General features: G+C 33.2%; 1 protein-coding gene across 3 annotated transcripts in view; it reads right to left on the bottom strand.

The window, feature by feature from the left end:
* Positions 1-1,648: 1,648 nt before the first annotated feature.
* The window catches only part of LOC132940078 (rho GTPase-activating protein 20-like), a 214,959-nt gene continuing 193,902 nt past the window's right edge, over positions 1,649-22,705 (bottom strand). For all 3 annotated transcript variants that reach the window (XM_061007491.1, XM_061007493.1, XM_061007492.1), the window contains 10 exons: positions 15,448-15,567; positions 12,984-13,082; positions 12,512-12,679; positions 12,158-12,381; positions 8,208-8,334; positions 7,105-7,379; positions 6,084-6,258; positions 5,081-5,352; positions 4,673-4,965; positions 1,649-3,754 (listed from right to left, as the gene is read on the bottom strand). In XM_061007491.1, the coding sequence (XP_060863474.1) occupies positions 2,502-3,754; positions 4,673-4,965; positions 5,081-5,352; positions 6,084-6,258; positions 7,105-7,379; positions 8,208-8,334; positions 12,158-12,381; positions 12,512-12,679; positions 12,984-13,082; positions 15,448-15,567 (3,006 nt within the window). In that variant the 3' untranslated portion in view covers positions 1,649-2,501. The remainder of the gene's footprint in view (positions 3,755-4,672; positions 4,966-5,080; positions 5,353-6,083; positions 6,259-7,104; positions 7,380-8,207; positions 8,335-12,157; positions 12,382-12,511; positions 12,680-12,983; positions 13,083-15,447; positions 15,568-22,705) is intronic.

Raw genomic sequence — 22,705 nt, 5'->3', positions numbered from 1 at the left:
CTCTAATATGAATTTAGGTATTGGGTCTTGAAAAAGTATATGTTTTTCGTTTAATTATAGGGTTATTAGTATTTATATATATCATACATATATATACTATTTTTTTATTAAACTTAAGCCCGGCGACTAAGGTATTAGCTGTTGTAGGGGTTATGAACTGTGGTAGGGACTAGGGGTGAGGTTGGTACGTTAGGTAGTTTTTACGGTTGTTACGGTATGTATCAAACACGTGTATGTGTGGCAAGGTTTTTGGGGTTTGGTAGTTCCCACACGAAACATAGCAGGTAAGCGAGTACATATGTAAGTTCCCTCACGAAAAAAAATACGCCCGTACGCAAGTTCCCACACGGAAAAAATTACACCCGTACGTAAGTTAAGTTATCGAGACTTAGGAATGACAACTTAAACGAAATTGGTGTGGTTAAAATTTCACACCAACTACGTTTAAGTTGTCAGTCCTAAGTCTGAATAAAGTGGGAAGGAAGTTTGGGTTTGGCAAGGCTGAGCATTAACGAATTAAAAGTTAAAATTATAAGCAATTTATATAAACATTATTATGTGTCTGAAATTTTTTATTTTGAAAATAAGAAAATTTTAACTATAAATTAAGTTAAGTTACTTTTCTTTGCCCAGCCTTGATGTTTGGTAAATTTTTTTTTTTCGTGTGGGAACTTACGTACAAGTGTAACTTTTTTCGTGTGGGAACTTACGTAGGATATCCAGGGGTAATTTTTAGCTGCTATATCTCGTGTGGGAACTTACATTCACCCAGGTTTTTAACTACTATGAACCCGGGAGCTAGAAGCTGTGGCCGTTACCTTACTCCCCAGTCGCATTCCACGACTGGTAGCAGCCAAGCCACCAGCTCATATATATTATACAGCATGTAACAGGACTATATTATTTGAAATAAATAAGGTACCACACTATGGATGTATACAACATTTTAATATGTATTTACAAAAGTAAAAAGTTTTATTTTTCTATTTTTTCTTACCGTATGGATATTACTTAATGATTTCATTAATTTATAAGTGTATAATGTATTATTATACTTCGCAAATCAAACAGCATTCAGAAGTCAAATATATATGAAATAATGAATAAGACACTGCCAAATGCCAATAATTATAGCTAAAATTAGTATAATATTACTGTTTAATCATCCATAAATTTAAAATAAATAAAATCATTAATAAATCCATTTTCTCTTGTAACATGTAAATATAGGTATACATTTTTGTGAGGTATATATTATACGTAATATTGTAATTCAATCATTAAATATTATATTTTTGATTTTATTTTGAAAAATTTTTAAATTTTACCAATAAACAATGATTAAACAAAATTACATGTAATTTATTATTTTCATTTTAAATGGACATTGGAAAATAAAGTGCTTTTTTTACAAAATAATTAATATAATAATAGATTATCAATCATTTCAAGTAAACATAAAAAATGTTTAATAAAAACCAATGAAAATGTACAAACAAAAATAAATAAACACTTACAAAACTTAACGATTTAACATTTCAATGTTACATCATAAAATATAGTTTTTAAAATTTGTCATAATTATATATATAATATATAATTACGCAGAGTAAAAAATAAAATATTTGTGTCTTAACGGATGCACAAATTTAGTAGTTTTATTTACTAATTTTAAATAAAATGTATAATAGGTTTTCATAAAAAATTAATTGTTACTTCGGTATAGTGTGCATGAATACATTTTTTTTAGTCTTATACGGTAAGATAAATTATTAAATCGAAATATAAATTATAACTTTAAAATAATACGGTACTGTACATAACTTAAATCACAGTGCTTCAGAATGTTATTATAATCTACTTAATTATAGTTATAAGTATAGAATTTTTAATTTTGACATTTTGAAGGTATTAATATTATGTGTTGTAGTATAGTTTAACAACATTGGTATTTCGTGTGTGGATACGAACTTTGTACTTGTGAAATTCTTAACATAAGATTATTTGATCATTTCAATGAGCACTTTGAAAACATTCCATTTATCATACGTATAATGTATATGTATATAAAAAAAAGAAATTAAAATTAATGTACTTTCAGTACTAGACAATGTAAAAAAAATACTCAAGCTCGTATATGGACTTAAAATATAATAATAATAATGTATATCAATCAGGAACATTTTATTGTAAAAAAAAAGAAACAGCAATAGCATCCAAGCGCCCATCTTTGTTTTCAAGTTGACAGGTAACTTAAGTAGTTTTATACTTTATATTGTCAAGTGTATATATTATAATAATAAAAGTAAAAATAATAATTAATAATAATAATAATAATAATAATAATAATAATTATATATACAAAACGCATTGGCTGACAAATACTGCAACTCTGGAGAGGGATGGCAGGGTGGAGGGGTGGAGACACCCTAAGACGTACATATTATCATCAAATATTAATTCAAAAAGGGAGGGCCGAAAACATGAACTCGTGCAGTACATCAGACGTAAGACTCCTCGTCTGCGTACGTCCTGGTGACGACGAATCGCTGCTGCTGTGCCTGACTGCACTCGCCCAGGTAATACGAGGTGATAGGCGCACGGCGGTTGGCCGGTGGCGGTGGCCGATACGGCGGAGGCGGTGGCAAGGACCGGGACCTGGCCGCGGCTACGGCGGCCTTCTCCTCCTTGCGCTTCAACCGGCCGCGGAGCCGGACAGTGCCGTCCGAGTGCGCGACCGGCGGCTGATGCTGCCTGAGCTTAAGCGAGTCGGTGGCCACCTCATTTCCGCGGCTGTTGCTCCGGGACACGTGCGGCGTACAGTCTTCGTCGGACAGCGTGCTCGAGTCCTCTTCGTTTTCACCGTCGCAACAGTTTTCCGCCGGTGTAGTGGCGGAGGCATTTGTGGTGATGGTGGAGGCGGTGGTGGTGGTGGTGGCGGTTGTGGTGGTGTTGGCAGTGCCAGTAGTCGCCGCCGTCAACTGTTGCTGGTGGTGCGGTTGCTGTTGTTGGTGTTGCTGTTGATGGTGCTGCTGTTGCTGAATATATCGTCTACGGTCTACCACCTCGGCCGACCTCCGGACGACGACCACTGGCGCGGCCGTCTGCGACTCGTCCTTGCGGTACGTCACTGGCTGCAGTACGGGTTTGATGGTCAGTTCCGTGTTGTAATTATTCGGGTGCAACGACTCGACAACCACTTCCGACTTGACCACTACATCGTAGTAGTCGGCAGCGGTCATTTTCCGGTATTGGTCCTGTTGTGGGGCCATGGATATCCGGTTGTTGTTGTTGTTGTTGTTGTTGTTGTTGTTGCCGGACATTTGAACGGGCTTGCTGCGACGGGGTGGTGTGGGTGGTGGCACGCTACCATCCAATACGGACTCTTCGGAAGCGCTCCGACGGACCGCCTCCTTGCTGGCCGCGGCTGTTAAACGCTTGGATCGCTGCCGGAACCAAGCCTGCCGCTGGAAGTTGGCGTTTTTTCGCTCCTCCCAACCCGGGTATACGCGCACGTACTCGCCCGGCATCGACGGTACGGCAGTGGCAGACACGGCGGTTTTCGCCGAGTGCGCCTGGTCAAATGCCGGGTCATATCCGCTGGAGCTGGTTGACCCACTCTCCTCCTCGTCAGGCGTGTACAGCTGTGAGTCAGACATCGTCAGTCCAGAGTCCCGGCTTAATGATATCTGATCCTTCCTGGGGGGTGGGCTCACTTCCAGGCTGTCTATAGAACTGTCGTCCCGCCTCATGGCTGTAAATCAGACACAATACAATTATATTTAAAATAAAAAGTTTTCCACTGCTTTGTAACACTATATTTACTCGGGACAGTATTCTAGATGGATGTAACTTCTAACCATATTACGTATTTTATTTCAATGAAGTATATCTATATTTCATATTTAATGTCAGCATTTTAATACTAACGTTTTTACAAAACCTGATAGATAGATACAGGACTGTAAGTATTTTTTTTAACTTTTTTTATTTACCTGAGAATAAAGGCATCAACAACTAGGTCATTAGTCTGTGGATGTGATTACATTATTATTAATCGATAGATAATTGAGTTATAAACTAAGATTACATAGTTATGGGATAAGTGGTTTTTACAGAATTATATATTTACATTATATTTGTTAGTTATGTGTTTTATCTTAATATTAAATGTTTGTGTCGATGCCGTGTAAGTATTTTGTTATAATATGTGTACACCATTAATTATTTTAAATAATGCTGACCTATAATAAAATATTGGGATTTTTTTAATCTATATTTTATTATTATTTTAAATTTTAACTTCTTTACTAAGATACATAATGATATTTTAAATCATGGTTATTGGTTAGAAATTATACAACAGCTGGTAAACTACCTTAACGGTCTATACTTAAGTTATTTTTGTTTTAGGTAAATTAATTTAGTAATAAAACAAAATTATTAAAAATAAGTTTTGGTGTTGGTTTCATTATTCGTCGGCTTTTGGAAACTCGATGAAAGAGAAAACATGATATCGATATTAAATTAAAATCTTAAGTAGGCAGGTATAATAGGAGTATGTGGAGCCAGCATAAATTATTTAAATAAAGAAATGGGTCAAACACACGCCCCCGAAGTGCCTCCCGTGATCAGTAATTAATAGTTATTGGAATATTTGCAGCACACTTACAGTCAGATTCTTCGGTGCCAGAATCCCGTGGGTCACCCAAAAGGTTCGGCACGTGTGGCCCGCACAGTAGCTCGCAGTGGGTGATGAGTATTTCGACCAGTGCAGGCACGGTGCGCAAGTCTTCGGTTGGACACATGGCCGGCGAATCGGACCACAGCAGCGACGGTCCAACACACACGCCCAGGTTGGCGGCCGACATGAGGTTGTGGGTGGATCGCCGAGATATGTGGTAGAGTACGCACAGGAAGTGGCACAGCAGATGATAGTTGGGTTTGGGCAACTGATCGATAATCCTGCAGGGGAGAAAAAAAATCATTATAAATCATTCCACCCTTTTGGTTACAAGACGACGGCAGGCGTGGTCATCATATTATATATAGTTCCATTACATCAATATTTCACACTCACGTTTTGATTCTAAAAAGTTTTGTGGGTAGATTGGAACAGTCCAGAGCTGATCGCCATTTCGGAAACAGGCTGGTGCACAGTAAAGGGTCGGGCAACGAGCGCAGCATGTCTTTGAACAAGGCCGCAGTGACCAGCACAGGAACGTTCTCCAGACAAACGTCCTCACAAACGTCCATTTTCTCGCGGAGTTCGCGGACTAAACGGGCGTTTGCAGACTTTCTAAATATACCCTGGGTGAACGGTCCTTTGGAGAAAATTTGGTGTAACATGCCCTGTAAAACATTTAAAAAAATGTAATTCAATTGTATCGATCATAATAACGTTGCATTATAATTATTAAGTACAGGTACTTCACGAGGTATTATTGCATTTAACAAAAAAAACTACTATACACAGGATTATATAATATTATATTGAACAAATTATATTACATTAATATTTATATTGAACCACTCATTTATCGATATAATACTATATTAAATTATATTATAGCTATAACAACCGGTTTAAATTCTGTTTATTAGATTTGAACAATTGGTAAAAATAGTTTTATTGTTTATTGTTATTTAATCTTGTTATTGTGAATTAAATGAAAAAAAAAAACAATTAAGGATTGATAGTTAAAATATTTAGTTAGTTAGGTACATTATTATATTCGAAAGTCAAAAGTAATCTTTGAATGCATATTTTTTAAAACTTATATTTAAATTATGAAAAATTAAACTTCCTAAATTGATATATTATTTGATGTAAAGTTGCTAGCAACAAAATATGATTTGTAGTTATAAAATTATTCTATGTTAAGATAAAATAAAACACATTTTAAGTACAAAGTACCATAATCTCACAATTAATATATTTTAAGTTAATAGTGTGAGAACATTTGTATTATAAACGTTTCGTCAGCAATCCAATTAAGTACACTTAAATTGCACTCAACTCGAACTCCTAATAAATATTTAAAACACACCACTATCGGTTTGTAAATATATTATATACTAACCATCACTGGCTTAGGAAGGTTTTCTCCGTCGCAAATTCTATTCAGTGGTACACCGAACAAATTGCCTCCATTCTCTTTGGTTGGAGTTTTTTTAAACACCTGGCCAATTTTCATACGACTAGAAGACTTTTTTGGCGTCTTTTTATTCGTTTCGTTTTCTTGAGCTTTTACACTCCTGAAAAATACCAGACATAACAATTTATAAAACATTTTTATACCGTGACATTTATTATTTTTTAGTTTAGTTCGACGGAAGGAAAAAACATGACTATTGCAGCTAATAATTAGGTAGTGCATTAAGTTTTTATTTAGATATTAGGTAGACATTAACCTCGTCAATAAACGTCAGTAAACAAAAGTCATCTTAATATCTTATCAATATTGATTTTTATTATATACTGAATACACGGTCATTAGAAGAAAAAAGCAAATATTTTCACCTGCGTTGGGTACAGATCGTTAACATTGTTTTATCATCAAATACGGAGAAAAATATTGTCACTTAAACCGAGATTAAAATGAAATAATAAAAAATAAATAAATGAAAACCGTAGGTAGCACAAAAAAAACTAATGTTGTACGACAAAATAAATAACAATAATACACTTGCGTTATAATTTTGAATAACTATAACACATTTCACACACGTGTGTATGATGTACTCTGCACGGGCACACATAAGAGCGTACTTTGTTCGACGACTCAACCATTATGCTGTATTGCTATCACGGCCGGTAAAATTATTAAATGATAATATGTGATAAGTGTAGCCAGTGAATATTTGTTTATTTTTAAAATCGAGGGATTTCTCATGTTACGTAATCTATAGTGACGATAATAAAATAATATAGGCGTAGGTAAAAATAATATATAGATAATGGTACAGATATGAGATGGATAGTTTTATGGTCAGTCGGGCAGATGTAACAGGTAGTGCAGTAATACAATACTAAATAATAAAACTATTATAATATAATATTCGGTCAGTTATGTGAGTTATGTACATATTTCCGACTTTTACCTCAAAATGAAATGACACCTGGCCAACGGGTCGTGCACGTTGTTGCAGTGGTCCAAGTCAAACCCTTCCTCGGCGCTAAGTCCGTCCCGCAGGCAACTCAACTTGACGGAATACGGTTTCTCGTGACCAAACAGTGGATACGGCGGCTCTTCACGTGGTGTCTTGGCCCACAGCTGGTACTGGCTCGGGTCCGCATCTCTCATCTCCAAGTGATCCAATGCAATTTTTACGCAGTCTTTGGCGCTCTCGTCCGGTCCGATGGCAAACGTCTTGCACTATATATACACAAAAACATATTATAATATAATAAATATATTTAAGATACCAAGTAGCTCCTACCGCTCCGGTCAAAGGGGGTAGGGAATATCCCCCACGACCTTTTTTTTAATGTTTATAATAATTAATAATATTATAAGACGTGATTGCTATTTTTATAAAGAAAATATTTTTTTTAATTTTATAAAATATGAATATTTATTTATTCACAATTTTTGATTACAAAATTTTTTTTTTATGATTATTAAAACAATAAACTCTGGAGAAGTCGTGAAGATAAATACTGTAAGTACTTATAAAATTGGCTTTTAGCTAAAATAAAATATTAGTAAACATAATGGCTGTTTATCGCGGGGTTGTAAAAATAACCCCAAGTAAAATATTTGATGAACTAACAAAAAAAAAAATGATTTACTAATTTAGGTAGACGGTACAATTGTTAACATTTTTGCTTACGTTTTTAATCAATAGATAAAAAAAATCGATCTATAATCTTTAAATTATGTTTTAATGATTAAGTGCATGTTAAGAAATCAGCCTCATCCCTCTCCATGACAAAATCATTTGAACGTTGTTCCATCCGTTTGTGAACTACACCGTGGTCATGTTCTCTATACTCAATATGATTTATAGGTAAAAAATAATGTTGATAACACATTAACACGTTATCTACAAGTTTAATATATTAACTCTATATACGACACTGTAAATTGTGAACCCCGGTTTACCGTATTAAGGTAATGCACACGGACGAAATCTCGGGTGTATAATATTGTTTTATAAATATATATTATGCTACTTATAGGACATAGGTAACAGACACTCACGTATTCTATGCCAGTGTTGAGATCTTGGTAAAACACTTGGACGTTGGTAGTCGGGGGGTCCTTGCGAATTTCTTCTTGCGATTCTTCTGCCAATTTCGACCACCACAAATCCCTGGTGGCTTGAGTGCTAATTCAAATACATAGAACAATACAAAATTAGTATCATCGTTACATTACTAGATGCGACGAGAATACACATTACATATATATTGTATACAATAACACGTGTAAGCGGTGTTTATTATATGAGCGTACAAGACAACGATCCATGATTCATAATATATATTATACATATTACATATAGGTATTATATATATATATATTCTGTACTTATAAGCTATATAGTTTCATAGACCGATTCCATTGATGTGAGGTACTCGTATTATATAATAAAGCATATAATCCGACAAATATTTGTTATTTTTATCCTAACTTGATAAGCAGCACCGACGTGAGTTCCGGGAATTTTATAGGCGCCTGGCGCTTAAGATATTGTCTTCATTGCTATTAAATAATAATATATTACTTGAAAACCACATATTATATACATTATACATATCTAACAGACGTTATTTCAGTTAGATAAAAGCATAAAAATGCCTGGAGATTAAACATTTTATGAGCGCAGACAATAAATAATTTAAGTTTCCAAATTCCGAAATATGTTTTAATTGTTTTTTATTTAAAATCATTTAAAATCTTCACATAAATTAATAATTTATGTAAAATCGGTTTACTCAAATTCAGCATGCTTTAAAAATAACTTTATTAATTACCTAAAGAATAAATAAATTATTATCGTATCAAATTATATCAACTGCCAATTAAATTCAATACAAATGAATGCGTATGCATATTTTTATCAAATTATTCCACTTTTTTTAAAAAAGCAATTATACATTCTTTCGACATAAATCATAACGCTTATTATATTATTTCTAATAAGTAGGCAATTTATTTGTTTTAATAAAAAATTTTAAAACATTAATTTATTGTAATAGGTGACCTACTATAACATAATGTGCCTAGTAATATATACATGATTTGTTTAAAATATTATAATTATTAGTTATTTGATGAACAAAAATGTACTTACGAATTATTTTCTTCACAACTATTTTTGTATTTAAAACTACCATTACTATTCCATCCACTTTCCACACCAGGTAGTAAAAGTTTAAAACGAAGTTTTTCATCGTATCTTAAATTAAAAGCAAATAAAGCAAAAAACTTTTTTATGTACCTAATCATAATTTTTATCTTGTCTCTATATAGTACATTAGTTTGATGATGTGATTTAATTATCATAATTTTTCGTAAAATTGTAATCATACATTGAAACACGTTAAACTTCTTTGAACGTATTCTGAACACTGAGCGTATTAACTAGATACCTACTAGTATAATACCTATATTGTCTGAGCAAACAATATGTGAATAATATAGAAAACGAAGCATAGATAACGATATATGAGGAGGGGCTATCATATAATTTTGTTTTTGATAATTTATAAAAACAACATTTTAATAAAAAATAATATACATATATATGTACGGTGTTAAATTTTACTAATTACTATGTAGGTACATACTATAGTAATAAGTGTTCTAATTATATTAATGTATTATTAATAGAAACACGTTAAAATGAATATATAATAAAGAATCGAATAATTGATTGTTTGACTGCATATTAAGATTTAGTAATGGAGTATTTTAATATAATATAATATATACATATAGTATACTAGGATGATTTATGAAGAATGAAACGTTGAGATCATTTATTTATTGACCTCTGCTATAATACTTATAATAAATAATAATATAGTTTATGCGTATAAAAAAATTGATTTTTTTGAATTATTATTTGTTATAACTGATAAGTTATTGGTAAACCATAATGAAATACGAATTTAACATTAAAGTATTATATACGTACTACATGGTCGCCTAATTTTATTTTGCCAAATATCAGTGACAACCAGTCTAGTGTGTGTGTACCTGCCATTATTAATATTCCTGCGCAGACATAGATCGACGTCGATAAGCTTGGGCGAGTTATAGTGACAAATGACCGCTTTTAACTCGTTCGAGCAAACGGTCATTTTAGTTCCGTATTGACGGCAACACGAATACACGATATTGATTTCCCACGATCGGAGAAAATTATTATTATATTTTTAATATATGATACAACACTAGATAAGAGTACCCATAATATACACCGTCGGCTTATCAATGCGTCGCCGACCCGAGTATGAAAACAATTAATATTACTTATACATATTATACATGTAATATTTACAGAAATAGTTAATATATATAAGTATACGCGGTTGCAAAATGTCAAACGTAAATAATATTATGGTACAACATGCCGTAGAATACCTACGCGATGAAATTTTCTAAACATAATAATTACAACGATTATTTTTATTCGTTTCCTGTTATTATTTTTTTGAACAATTAAAAAAAACATGTATGAGTGATGTACACCTCAAAAGCTCGACCTATACTCTTGTTCCCTGTGAAAATTTCACATGTTTATATATCATTATTATTATATATTGCGACCAATTGTCAAGGACGTGACCTTAGTATAATTAAACACGCAAGAAATGCAAACGACACGGGCGATAATTTTATATTATGTGTTAATTTTGTTGTTGTTGATTCGACAGAGTTTACGATGTCTGAAAAGAATTTTTTAAGAATAATTTAAGATTTTATTTTTTAATCAGATTCCAATTACGACTTAATTTTTTACAATTTAATTGGAAACAACACGAAACTGTGCTAACTCTTGATGATTGCTCGTATATAGTAGGATAGGTTATTTTTGTTGAACCGCCAGATATAGTTCCATTAGCTATAGAGGAAATGTGGAATATTATAGTAAAAGAGGTGTAAGGAATAGGGATGTTTCTACCCCTACCCTAAACACAGTGAACCAATGACAAAAGTGTAGTAACTGAGATACTATCAAAAATTTGAGCGAAGAATTTATTTTAATTTCTCACCATCATGTAATAACTATAGTTATCTAAAGATAACCTTCCGGTATAACGACTAGCATTCTGGAAACGTATGGTGGTTTAGACAAATTATCGCCCTTAATCAATGAAAACAAAGACGTATTTGTTATAAATATCAGTGTATGAAAACATAATTTAGGTATTTGTGTATATTTATAGGTACATACATTTTTGTTTGCAGATTTTTGATGGGAGACAACCTATTATATATTACATTATATTGTTTCAAACGAAATTTAAACTCATAGTATATGAAATGTATGTACCGTAACATTATTGAATTTACTATCGCATTAAGTATAATTTACATGTATAGGTATTAGGTACTATACTATATACTATATGGATGTATATAGTATATAGGTATAAGGTAGGTATATATAGGCACCTACTTGATATTTTATTATGACGTCACCCGTGACCTATACACAATTTAATAATAAAAATTATTGTTCATCGTATAATGATCATATAGCTATAAGCATACAATAATAATATTATACCCGTGGGTATAACAATAGGCCGTTTTTTTGTCTAATTAAGAGCTGCGTTTATGTCGGCAACCTATACGTGTGTATACTCTTTACTATATTATGTATATGTACCGTTAGCGAACCTCCTTTTCCGATATACAATACCGTTTGTCCCAGTGAGTTCTGGTGATGAGCATATTATTATTATTATTATGACTATTATATGTCGATGCGCTTATAGAAGAGAACAGATTACATATATTTTGGACCGTTGTCGTACAATGTGGTCGGTTCAAAGACCCTCTTGCGCTAATGATAAAGACCCGAGTACGTCCCCCGCTGAGGGACCACATCCCAAGTAAACACAACAGTAAAAAAATCGTGGACACCCGACGAAGAGACCAGCTATAATATGATGCATTCGAAAATGGGTACTAACCTGAACACTGCCACATAGTTTGTGGTCGGCCATCCGATGACGAAAGACGTGTCCGAAGACTTGGGAATTTCGGCAACTTCGTCTATCACCGCCGGTGATTCGTTGAGCCAAATCTCCGATATCCTGACCTTGTCTTTAAGTTTAAAGTTACTACCGGATTTCGCTTTGGCCACCAGCAAGAGGTCATTGAATAAAAATAAATGACGTTCCTGACAGTGCACGCCCTATACAATAGGATAACACTATTTAGTATTGCATTTATGTATGTTATAGACTATATTATTATATAAACATACGACTGTAATAATATAATACATGTATTTTATATCATAATAATTTATTGTTTTTATTTACATTAACGAATTGGACGGGAGTTTCCATTATGAACTTCCTCGGGCTATCGTTTTGGATTTTGTTGGGAGTCGAAGGAGGCGACTCCGATCGCAGCGATTTCGACGATAGAGCTCTCCTTAGAGCAGCTGTACCAGTTCCTCCTCTCTTCCGAATTAATCCTTTCATCTTCTAAACAATAAGAAAAAATCATTAAAATTATCTAAGTAAACTAAAAAAAACTTCCAAATAAATATGAGTTATAATAATATAAAGTAGAAAACCCGTACATATATGACACGATGACGGTAGGTAGTTAAAACGTTTTATCAGATACAAACATTACACAGTTATAAAATTGATAACGTCATTAGTTTAAATATTTAACAGCAAATAGAAAGTTGTTGACGAAAATGTTATATTATTCTATAATAAGTACATATAAATATATAATATCTTATTTCGATTGTTTGTATTGCAAAATTGTCAAGCTTACCATTGTGAGGGCTTCTTTGTCGTATAATCTGAGGAAATCGTTTGGGAAAACATCTTGAATTCGCTCCAAATCGCTTTGCTCGTGAACACGTTTTACTGTCTGTAAAAAATATATATATTTATTTATAAATAACGACATTATTTGCATTTTTATATTTATTACATTTTTATTGAAAATAGGATATTTGATTCAGTGTATAAACATTAGTTTTTTTTAATCCCAATTTAATTAGAAGTGAAATTAACAAAATGTACGTAGTTCAATTGCGATATAGTTACAGTTAGGTTCAATAGAGCAGTATATACTATACCGATATATACATCATATTTTATTGCCGGGAGCAAACTTTCATAATATGTAGATACATAAATGTTGTTAGAGCGATTCAAAAGTGTAAATAATACAATTAATAGACTAATAATATTATATAGTACGGGTGTCCGCTTGACGATTTTTTAAGTTAACTAAAAGCCAACGGGCATAATATATCTATTGCCGAAAAAAACGTCAGCTACAATAGCCTGTGTTGATAACAATTTTCCATTCACGCCGCGTACGCGTCGCACTTTAAAGAAACATATTATATTTATATTTTATATTATTATTGTGCATATACTTTGTAATATTTTCGTTTTAAGTTGACATAGAAATTGGAGAGCGTCGCGACAACCTGACAACTGTGTTCGAGTTTTATCGCTGTAATACACGCACTTGATATTATACATTTTTTATACATGCAATTCATTGTATGCAAATAATAGTAAGTAAAAAATAACCGCACGCGAGATATTAATACTGTTTGTCATAGATATTTCGCGTAAGAAGATAAATGTTATAAACGAAGATTATAATAACACGCGCGTGTGTTATATTATATGAGGAATATAATTTATATATATAACTTATGATTTGTATATATTATATACACTCTGAAAGTAATATAATATTGGAAATAGTACACGGTCTTGCGGTGTTTTCTTGGCGATTTCGTAGTGTCGATAAATATAAATCGGACGGATGCGGAATAAAAGATTACAATTAAATACATAATATTAATATTTCGTATATATCTACAATGTGGCAAACGATAGCTTTTATGTCGACGACAAATATAGCTGTCACCGCAAGTTAAACGTTCCTTATAACTTCTAACAGCGTAATAAATTATACGGCATTTATGTAGATGTATAATATATACACGTATATATAGTGAACAATATTATAATATTATCTTATAACAAACGTATAATATATACCCGCGTGGCATGCCATCTTAATACAAGTGTCGGCAAACGACAAAACAGGATTGCAAATCGTTTTTTAATCGGGAAAAAAGTGTTTAAAAGAGTAATTTTCTAAAAATCGCTAATTCATTAAAATTATGCGTATATTCGCGCTGCAGTCTAATCTCAACGCCTCTTCGCAGATATGAATTGCAAAGTGGTGAAACACTCGCGGGGGCACAAGACCAATATGGTCATTCTACCATTTCACTGGACCGGTACGCGCACCGGTGTGTCTCTCCTTGGCACATTTAGCCCCCGTACAAATCCGTTACATAGGTAGGTCGAAGGTACTACACGTATATTATATATTAATATATTATTAGTGTGTGTGTGCATAAGTATATTATATATTATAGCCGGTCTAGTGCGATTTATCGTATCGGTTTTGGGTGTGGTTTTGGCCGCGGCGATCGGTGTCATTCACACCTATATAAAGTCGTATACAACTACGATCGTTTGGCGAGCGAGTAGCGTTTTAATGATAATTAATTATATTATATTGTTTAAATTGGAGCGATGGCGAAACCGTAGGAATACATACACGTACATGCACACACACACAATATAATATAATATATATGTATACACACGCGTATACTTATTTAGGTATCGTAGATACTATTATACAAAAGCGAACACCACCGCTATTCATCAATGGAAATTTTAAAAATAAACGATACATTATATTTTATACGCGGTGTACTGCAGATCCGTTTTGAACGCTCAGACAGCTCCCATTGTGGTGGATATCGAAAAAATGAAATAGGTACAAGTGGGTCGTTTTTATCAAAGAAACGCGAGCGTATATTATTATATATCGGTTCAAAGGTCCACACAATGAGCGGCAATTATGTACACGATCGAAAAAGATATATATATAAATTTTTTATTATTATTATTTATAATATACAGTAGGCGAGAGAAAAAGTGATATGGTTCTTTGTGCCATGCTGAACGGACCGAAGAAAGTGGGTCTCCCCTGTACGTATGAATATACGGATTATAATATGTGCGGTGTGGACAATAACCGATGCAGTTTGTTTATCAGCGAGACCGAGTCATTGGCGGTTGTACGACATTCGACGAAAACGTAGTTGGGATTACGCCTACGGACGAGGGCGATTGAATGAAAAGAATGAGAGGAAAAAATACTCGAAATAATAATAATAAAAACTCACTTGTTTGGCGGCGCTGTTCGCCATGCATAGATCGTGGTATTCGGCGCCTCTTCCATGTTCCGGTCTGGTCTCGTCCAATAAACTTTGGAAATACGTTTCGTATTGAGTCAGTCTCTGTACCTGTATTGAACAAAAACGTAAATGTATTAAATGACGGTGACCTTAGTGCCATATTATATTAATATATATGTAGGTACATAATACGTATAATGTAGGTGATCATAGACAACCCAACTCCCTATATGATACATCATAATATATCGACCGTGAACTACGAGCGTATAGTATTATTATTATAACACGTCATCGAGACCGGTATCGGCTATATCGTCACCATTGATGGTGGAAATTGGAAATTATATAATAAGGAGACGTGTAAAACGGCAAAAGAAAACGGTGAAACACGTGGGGAGAAACATTATAATAAACTGCACAGGCATTTGCATATTGCAAAACAAGAACTAGGTATCGTAATTACTTCTGAAGGTTAAATCGTCCGCATTATTTATTATAATAATGCTATTTTTTTTTTCGTTGATAAATCACACAATTTACAATTTATTCTATGTATGTTGAACTGTTGTTATAGGCACTCTATAGTTGCAGCCACATTATACTATTATAGTATACGTACAGTGTTTGTAGTGCGCGCGCCATTTTCACATATACGCGTAATAACTAATAAATCTTCCGTACTGGGCACCCTATAAACTAGTAGGTATAATTCACAAACGGACGCGAGTAATTTTAACACAATGTGATAAAATTCATACGATTAGACGGATGGTGTTTGTCTACTTTGAATGTCTGTGGCAAGCTCGATATAATATTAAACCGCTGTTAATATATACTGCCAGTTAGTTGTAGCTATAGCGTACTCAGCAGTACCTACGCCTTACTGGCAGGTTAACGACTGTCGTCGTATTATTGAGGAAGAACCGTATTCAGTTATATGTACTTACATCGTAATCGGTACTTCGGTAGTAGGTTTATAAGTAGATACATCATACATGCGATGTAAATAATAAGATTACAAACGCGCCTATGAAAGTATATGGCGTATGTCATATAATATGTACAAGTACGACTACAAATATGTATTGACTATTACTCGTATTATGAAAATAGATGTTAATATGTCCTAATTATTTTAAGTCTCAAACGATGACATGATTGTATTGGGCCCTGCAGATGGTTATGTGGTGTACCAAAATAAAAATTTGGGTAGTTACACAAACCTTTAATTATGTACTGAATATTCCTCTAAAGTTTAAACTCAACATTATGAAGATAGTCAAAAATCCTTTTTATTTCGACATACAAGTGAAAGTAAGGACTAATAAATGATTAAAACTAATATTTCTGTTAAAATCTGATATCAACCATCCCCGCTATTGTGATAGGTACATTTTCCAATAAGAATGCATGGTCTGTTTCTCGTTTCAAATTGTTTGTTTGGTTAAAATTTTTATATTATATTGAAGTATGCCGTTTTTCTGTTCAAGAACCATACTTGACATTAAATTATTATTTTATTCAGAATTAAAGTTATTTAATCTCATATAGGTATTTATTTCTGACGAATAACATAAAATCAATCGAACATTTTAACATGGTATAATATTGCATAATATCGGTGTCAATTTATATTATTGCTATCAATATTTAAAACCAATATAATTTTCATAATGTAATAATGAATACATTATAACTAAAGTATAAAGAGTTACATGTTTTTCCTTGTGAACTGCTATGGAGTTGTAGGTGGGAACTGCATTACCATTACTTCCCCGCCCCATAATGTATTGCACGCGGTTACTCATTTGGTCTTTTTTTTCTTTGTAAACTTACGAGTTTCATGAATAATTCGAATATAATATATATAAACACAATTTTGTAGTTACAGAAAATGAACATTTATCTGATTTTAAACGGTTAGTTGCGAGTTAGTGCATATTACATGCACGTTTATTTTATACCCCACCGGGAACTCATCGTTTATGTGCCGATATTATCGCGCATAATATAATGTACATACATATTATATACCCGAAAAACCTGTAGAATTCTCGCACGAGCGTTCTCGGAAATCTGCGAGATACCTAACCTCTCTGTAAACGAAAAATATACAAATGGACACTATATACATATATTTTATACACATATATAGTAACACGATACATCCGACAAGCTTCCTGCTGGGACACGGCGGGCGCGTCGAGAAACGTGACACTCGAATGGTCCCTAGGTTTTTGTGTAGGTACATCCTGTCGAAAGATTTTCATTTAACCTCCTGGCTCGGCATTCGCGTATCGCCATCGTTCGACACACCGCTTACATTATTATTACTAACCCAACATACTAGAAACACTTAAGGCCTTATCACTGTTGTTACATTATACATATAGGTATACATAGTTATTATAGTATAAATTCCGTTTTATCGTTTTTTACGAGTTGCAACTACAGTGAGGGTTGTTTTTCTGTATACCTAGTCTGAACTCCGACTAACTTTATATCTTCCCGTATTTACGATGTATAGCAAAATCCGTGGAGTATATTATACTCAGTACACCACATGCAATATTATATATATATCATTGCCCTTGAACCGTACCTGTATGATGAACATATAACTTTTTTTAAAACATATTTTTGTAATCGACACCGTAAAATTTCTAGTAATTTTTCAAGGTGATCCTCTTCGACTCTCCTCCTAGTAAACATCGGGAAAAACTACTTGTAATTATCGCAATTAACGGATTTCAGAGGAAAATACAGCGATCGAGTTTGAAAAAAGGTATCACCTTTGTTATTTTAGTGCATCCTCTTTCATCATTCCGACAACTATTCAATAAAAAAACCGTATACCCATTTTAAACACCGTTTTGTTTATAGTCTGTGACTATAGACTTGATTTTGTTACACCAATCTATATATTTATGTACTTAAATCGTTTTATAAAATATGCAAACAGTGCATTAAGATACATCGTTAAGTGGACGCCCACAAACAATGCAATTTGGTGATATACATATGTATAACTATAATAACCTTCAAAGTATATTATTTTGCTTATAATTGACTTGGATAATATGGATATATGTAATGACAACGTTTATATCGTGAAGTTTAATACCTTTCGTGTATTAAATTTTTTCAAGAAATATATTCATACTAAATATAATCACAGTAATTTATATTATGAAATCCATAATATGGACTAAGGAATATGCTTAACGCTGTAATACTTTGTTGGGTATAGTACTGTATATAGGTACTGTAAACAATACACCTAATTATAGAGGTTATAAGTTATAATTTTTATTTGAACAAAAAGTAGATATATACCTACATATAATTTTGTCACAAAACCATAATAATTTTGTATTTAAGTTGTTTACGGTTGTTTATAAAATTAATTATTGATAATCATGCATTAATCAAATTTGTTCACACGATTAAATAAAAATTAATGTGTTGATTTAATTGTAATTAGTACCTAGGTACTAGGTACTCCGATAAATACGTTACATTTTAGTACTTGCACATAAATAGTTTAGTAATACTTAAAGTGAAATATAATTTAAAATTTTACTTTTTTGTTTTATTACGTCTATATATGTACACTGTGCAGTTTGAATTGTGATGCACGTACCAATATGGGCTATATAATGTAATAAAACGATCATAATGTACTTAAAATAAACATTTAAACAACTCATTTAAATAAAACAATTTAAATTCTTTACCTACACACCTGTAAGTTAAATATTACTTTGAGGGTTATCCAAGTTTTATCAGTTATGAAAAAACCAATATAAGGTAGATATAGATAGGTATTATTATTTATTATTCAATAATTTAAATATACTGCGATGTTGGTGTCTGTCTACCGCATACGGTATCGCATTGATTTGTATTCGTACCCACATAATATATCAAAATATGTACACGTGTTATCTGATTATTTAATGGAACGTTAGGAAAAAAGTTGTTAGCTACTCTAAATAATTATCGATCGAAAGGAGAGTTGCAGACTACAGTAGATAATTACAGCTAAAGGGGACGAAGGTCGGGGAGGTGTGCCGAGGGATGCACACCAGATAAAACGAAAACCATAGACGTTTAAAGAAAACCTATATCAGTTACGGCTATATTTAAAAGCATTGATCCTCCGCCCCGAGTAACAAAATAATGTAGCCATTATTCCATTTTGTATTATTATTTATTAGTCATTGTTAACGATTTAATTCGAAAATGACTTTTCGGGGTGGGCCGTGATCTAGATGTCACAACAGTATGCGCCACTGCAGTCTGCATTATATATATTATTTATTATATAGTTAATAAGTAATGACGCGTATCACATGTATCGGTTGATAATATCCTGCTCGGTGATGAAGTATAGAAGACTTTATACGTATGATCGTTGCATCGGATATTATCGCGTCGTCCCGGCTGTGTAATTAACCACGGAGGCGTTTTCTTATGGACAGTATAATATATATATAAACTGGTAGACCGGAACCCAATATATCATCGGAGAAAAAACAAATGAATCGTTGATTATGGGGGAGACGACAAAATGTTATAATAAGCTCTCCTTCACCGTAGATCGTCACCATACTGATTGGGAGATTATCAAAAACGATTTCGTTTCTGGAAGTAATTTTATATAACTATAATGCCGCCCGCCACCGCCGCCTTGGCCGACTGGGGGATGACGTTGAAAGGTCGCATATTTGCATACTGTAAATACATACAATATGCAGAGGTATATAACGGTTTCCAGTATTATATATCCATGCCTATATATATATTATATTATATATACGCACGTACTGCCACGAAACACCTGTGGGTCGCGAACCAGTTTGTGTCGAGATTTTTCCGTTCGCGCTACGCTTATTTCAGTGGCGTTCCGCAACGGGATGCACTCGCGGAATGTATGTATATACACGTAAACAACGTTTATTATTATCATTAAAATCATCATCATCTGTACACAGTACACACTTAATGTTATAATACACATACATGGGGCCCCGTCCGAACCGTTTTAATTCGAGCAGCGGCCGTTAAGTTTGTACGAGCAACGAGCGTCTCGGCTCGAGCCCTCTCAACATGATAATATAAGGTACTTAGATACTCTTATTATTTTGATGGTTTAAGACGACACTGTCGCGCACAGGGGGTGACCGCACCGTTACGCGCGCGTTCCCCGAAATCGACACGGCGCGAAAACGAGGCTATCGGCGGCGCCGCGACGTATAATAAATGGGGTCACCCGTGTGTCGAAAATGCGCGCGGATTCCTATACGTCATGTAAATTAATGAACGCGCTAGTTGCTGTTATTGTGAGCACGCTTGTGTGAGTGTGTTACGGATCCTGCTTGCCGGATGAATATATAGGTATGTACCGGCTATCTAATTTATATACCTGTAGTATACGTATAATGTGATGATATGAATAGACGACTAATTCGAACACCGTAACCCGGTAACTGTACCTATATTTATTGTAATATGGTGTAGTTACAATAATCATCACAGGCGTCGTGTGGACGTGGCGTCTCGGTTGTCGCAGAGACACCGAGGCCCCCGCGCAGTGTCGCAGCAACTATTTACGTCTTACCGAAATACAGGTAAAGCATTATATTTTGAAATTGTTATGCATAATATATGCTTTACTCGTCGAGAATAGTTTACGAATGCGGTATTTTTAATCAAAAAACTCCCATTGCAATACGCCGTGAACCTCGACACGACGAATAAATCGTATGTTATGATACAAGTGAAAAATATGCGGATAGAACGATCCAAACCTGACCGGCCGTGTCTAAACATTATCGCATTAATATATCCAGTCGGTGTTTTTCAATTCGACAGTATTTATTATACAACACACACACACTGACGTTACATGCATAATTTACTAATGGTGTAATAATTATAATAGCTGTATGGTTATTAAACTTCGCGCCTACTAATAAATCGAGTTTTAAAATAAATCGAATTGAAAAGCGCGGTACCTATAATACCTACCGCTATTATGACAACCAACCGCGTTTAATGTGGTATCGAATATATAATATTAGAAAGATACATTAAATTTATACATAAGCCATGATTATTTCCATGAAATTAAACAATAATTAAATTACCAAAATACATAATTAGGTAATAAACGAATAAAGTAGTATTATTAAAAAAATGTATAAACGTTTTGATTTTTTTAATTATTGTATCAATGAAGTAGTTGTCCCAATACTTATCGGCATTTTAATAATCAGGGCTGCTAGGACATTATATCACTAAAAGGCACATACTATATAATATTAATGTTCGATAAAATGTATTGTTTTAGTTTTTTCTCTTATAAATATTATTTATGACTTATTAGAAATTTAAAAATCTATTATATCATATTTTGTATATTGTAATAAAAAAATTAATAATTTTAATACAAGAATATTCAAAATAATCCCACAACTAGGAGCCTACCCAGCACTATAAATCTCTAATATTTTATATTTTAAATGTATAGCTTATGTAAAATTCACTATTATTATCTGTGTAATAATATTTAGCAAAACATGCTACATAACGTAAGCCCTGGTAATATTATAACAAAGATAACAAAATTATTATCGATTGGAATATTATGATTGCAGGTAAATGTACGTTTAAGACGAGTCTCTAAAATAAAGAATTCAAAATGTATTGAAACGAGTTACGTTCGCAAAACAGACGGGATATCACACCGCGCGCGTACATAATAGTAATTTTACGTATTCATAAATGGCCATAAATTGACTGTTAAACGAATAAAAACTTCAAACGTCTGCGTATATATAATAATATTCAGACAACGTCGGGAAGAGCTGTGCAATGGTGTTTATATATATTTTTTTGTTATTCGGCGGGCGTGCACGCATCACGAAAGGATTATAATATACAGGTACATGTATCGGCGGCGATTATTATTATTATTATCGTTATTATTATATAGGCACCTGCTGGCTGTACGCCCGAATAATTACATATACATATATAGTATATACATACTGACGTACTGTACATAAGTACTCAAATATATAGATATATTTCGGGTACGTGATTTACCCTCCAAGGTCAACATCGTATATATATATATTATAGGTAGTATACCCAACTGGCACGTTTATATTGTTATACGTAGGTATATTTCTATTTCTATTCCTATTTTCTTTTCTTTTTTTTTGCGATTCGCCCG

The sequence above is a fragment of the Metopolophium dirhodum genome, chromosome 3 (genome assembly GCF_019925205.1).
Source record: "Metopolophium dirhodum isolate CAU chromosome 3, ASM1992520v1, whole genome shotgun sequence".
In the NCBI taxonomy this organism is placed as follows: Eukaryota; Metazoa; Arthropoda; class Insecta; order Hemiptera; family Aphididae; genus Metopolophium; species Metopolophium dirhodum.
The sequence above is the reverse complement of the archived record's forward strand: the minus strand, read 5'-3'. Positions and strand labels throughout refer to the sequence as shown.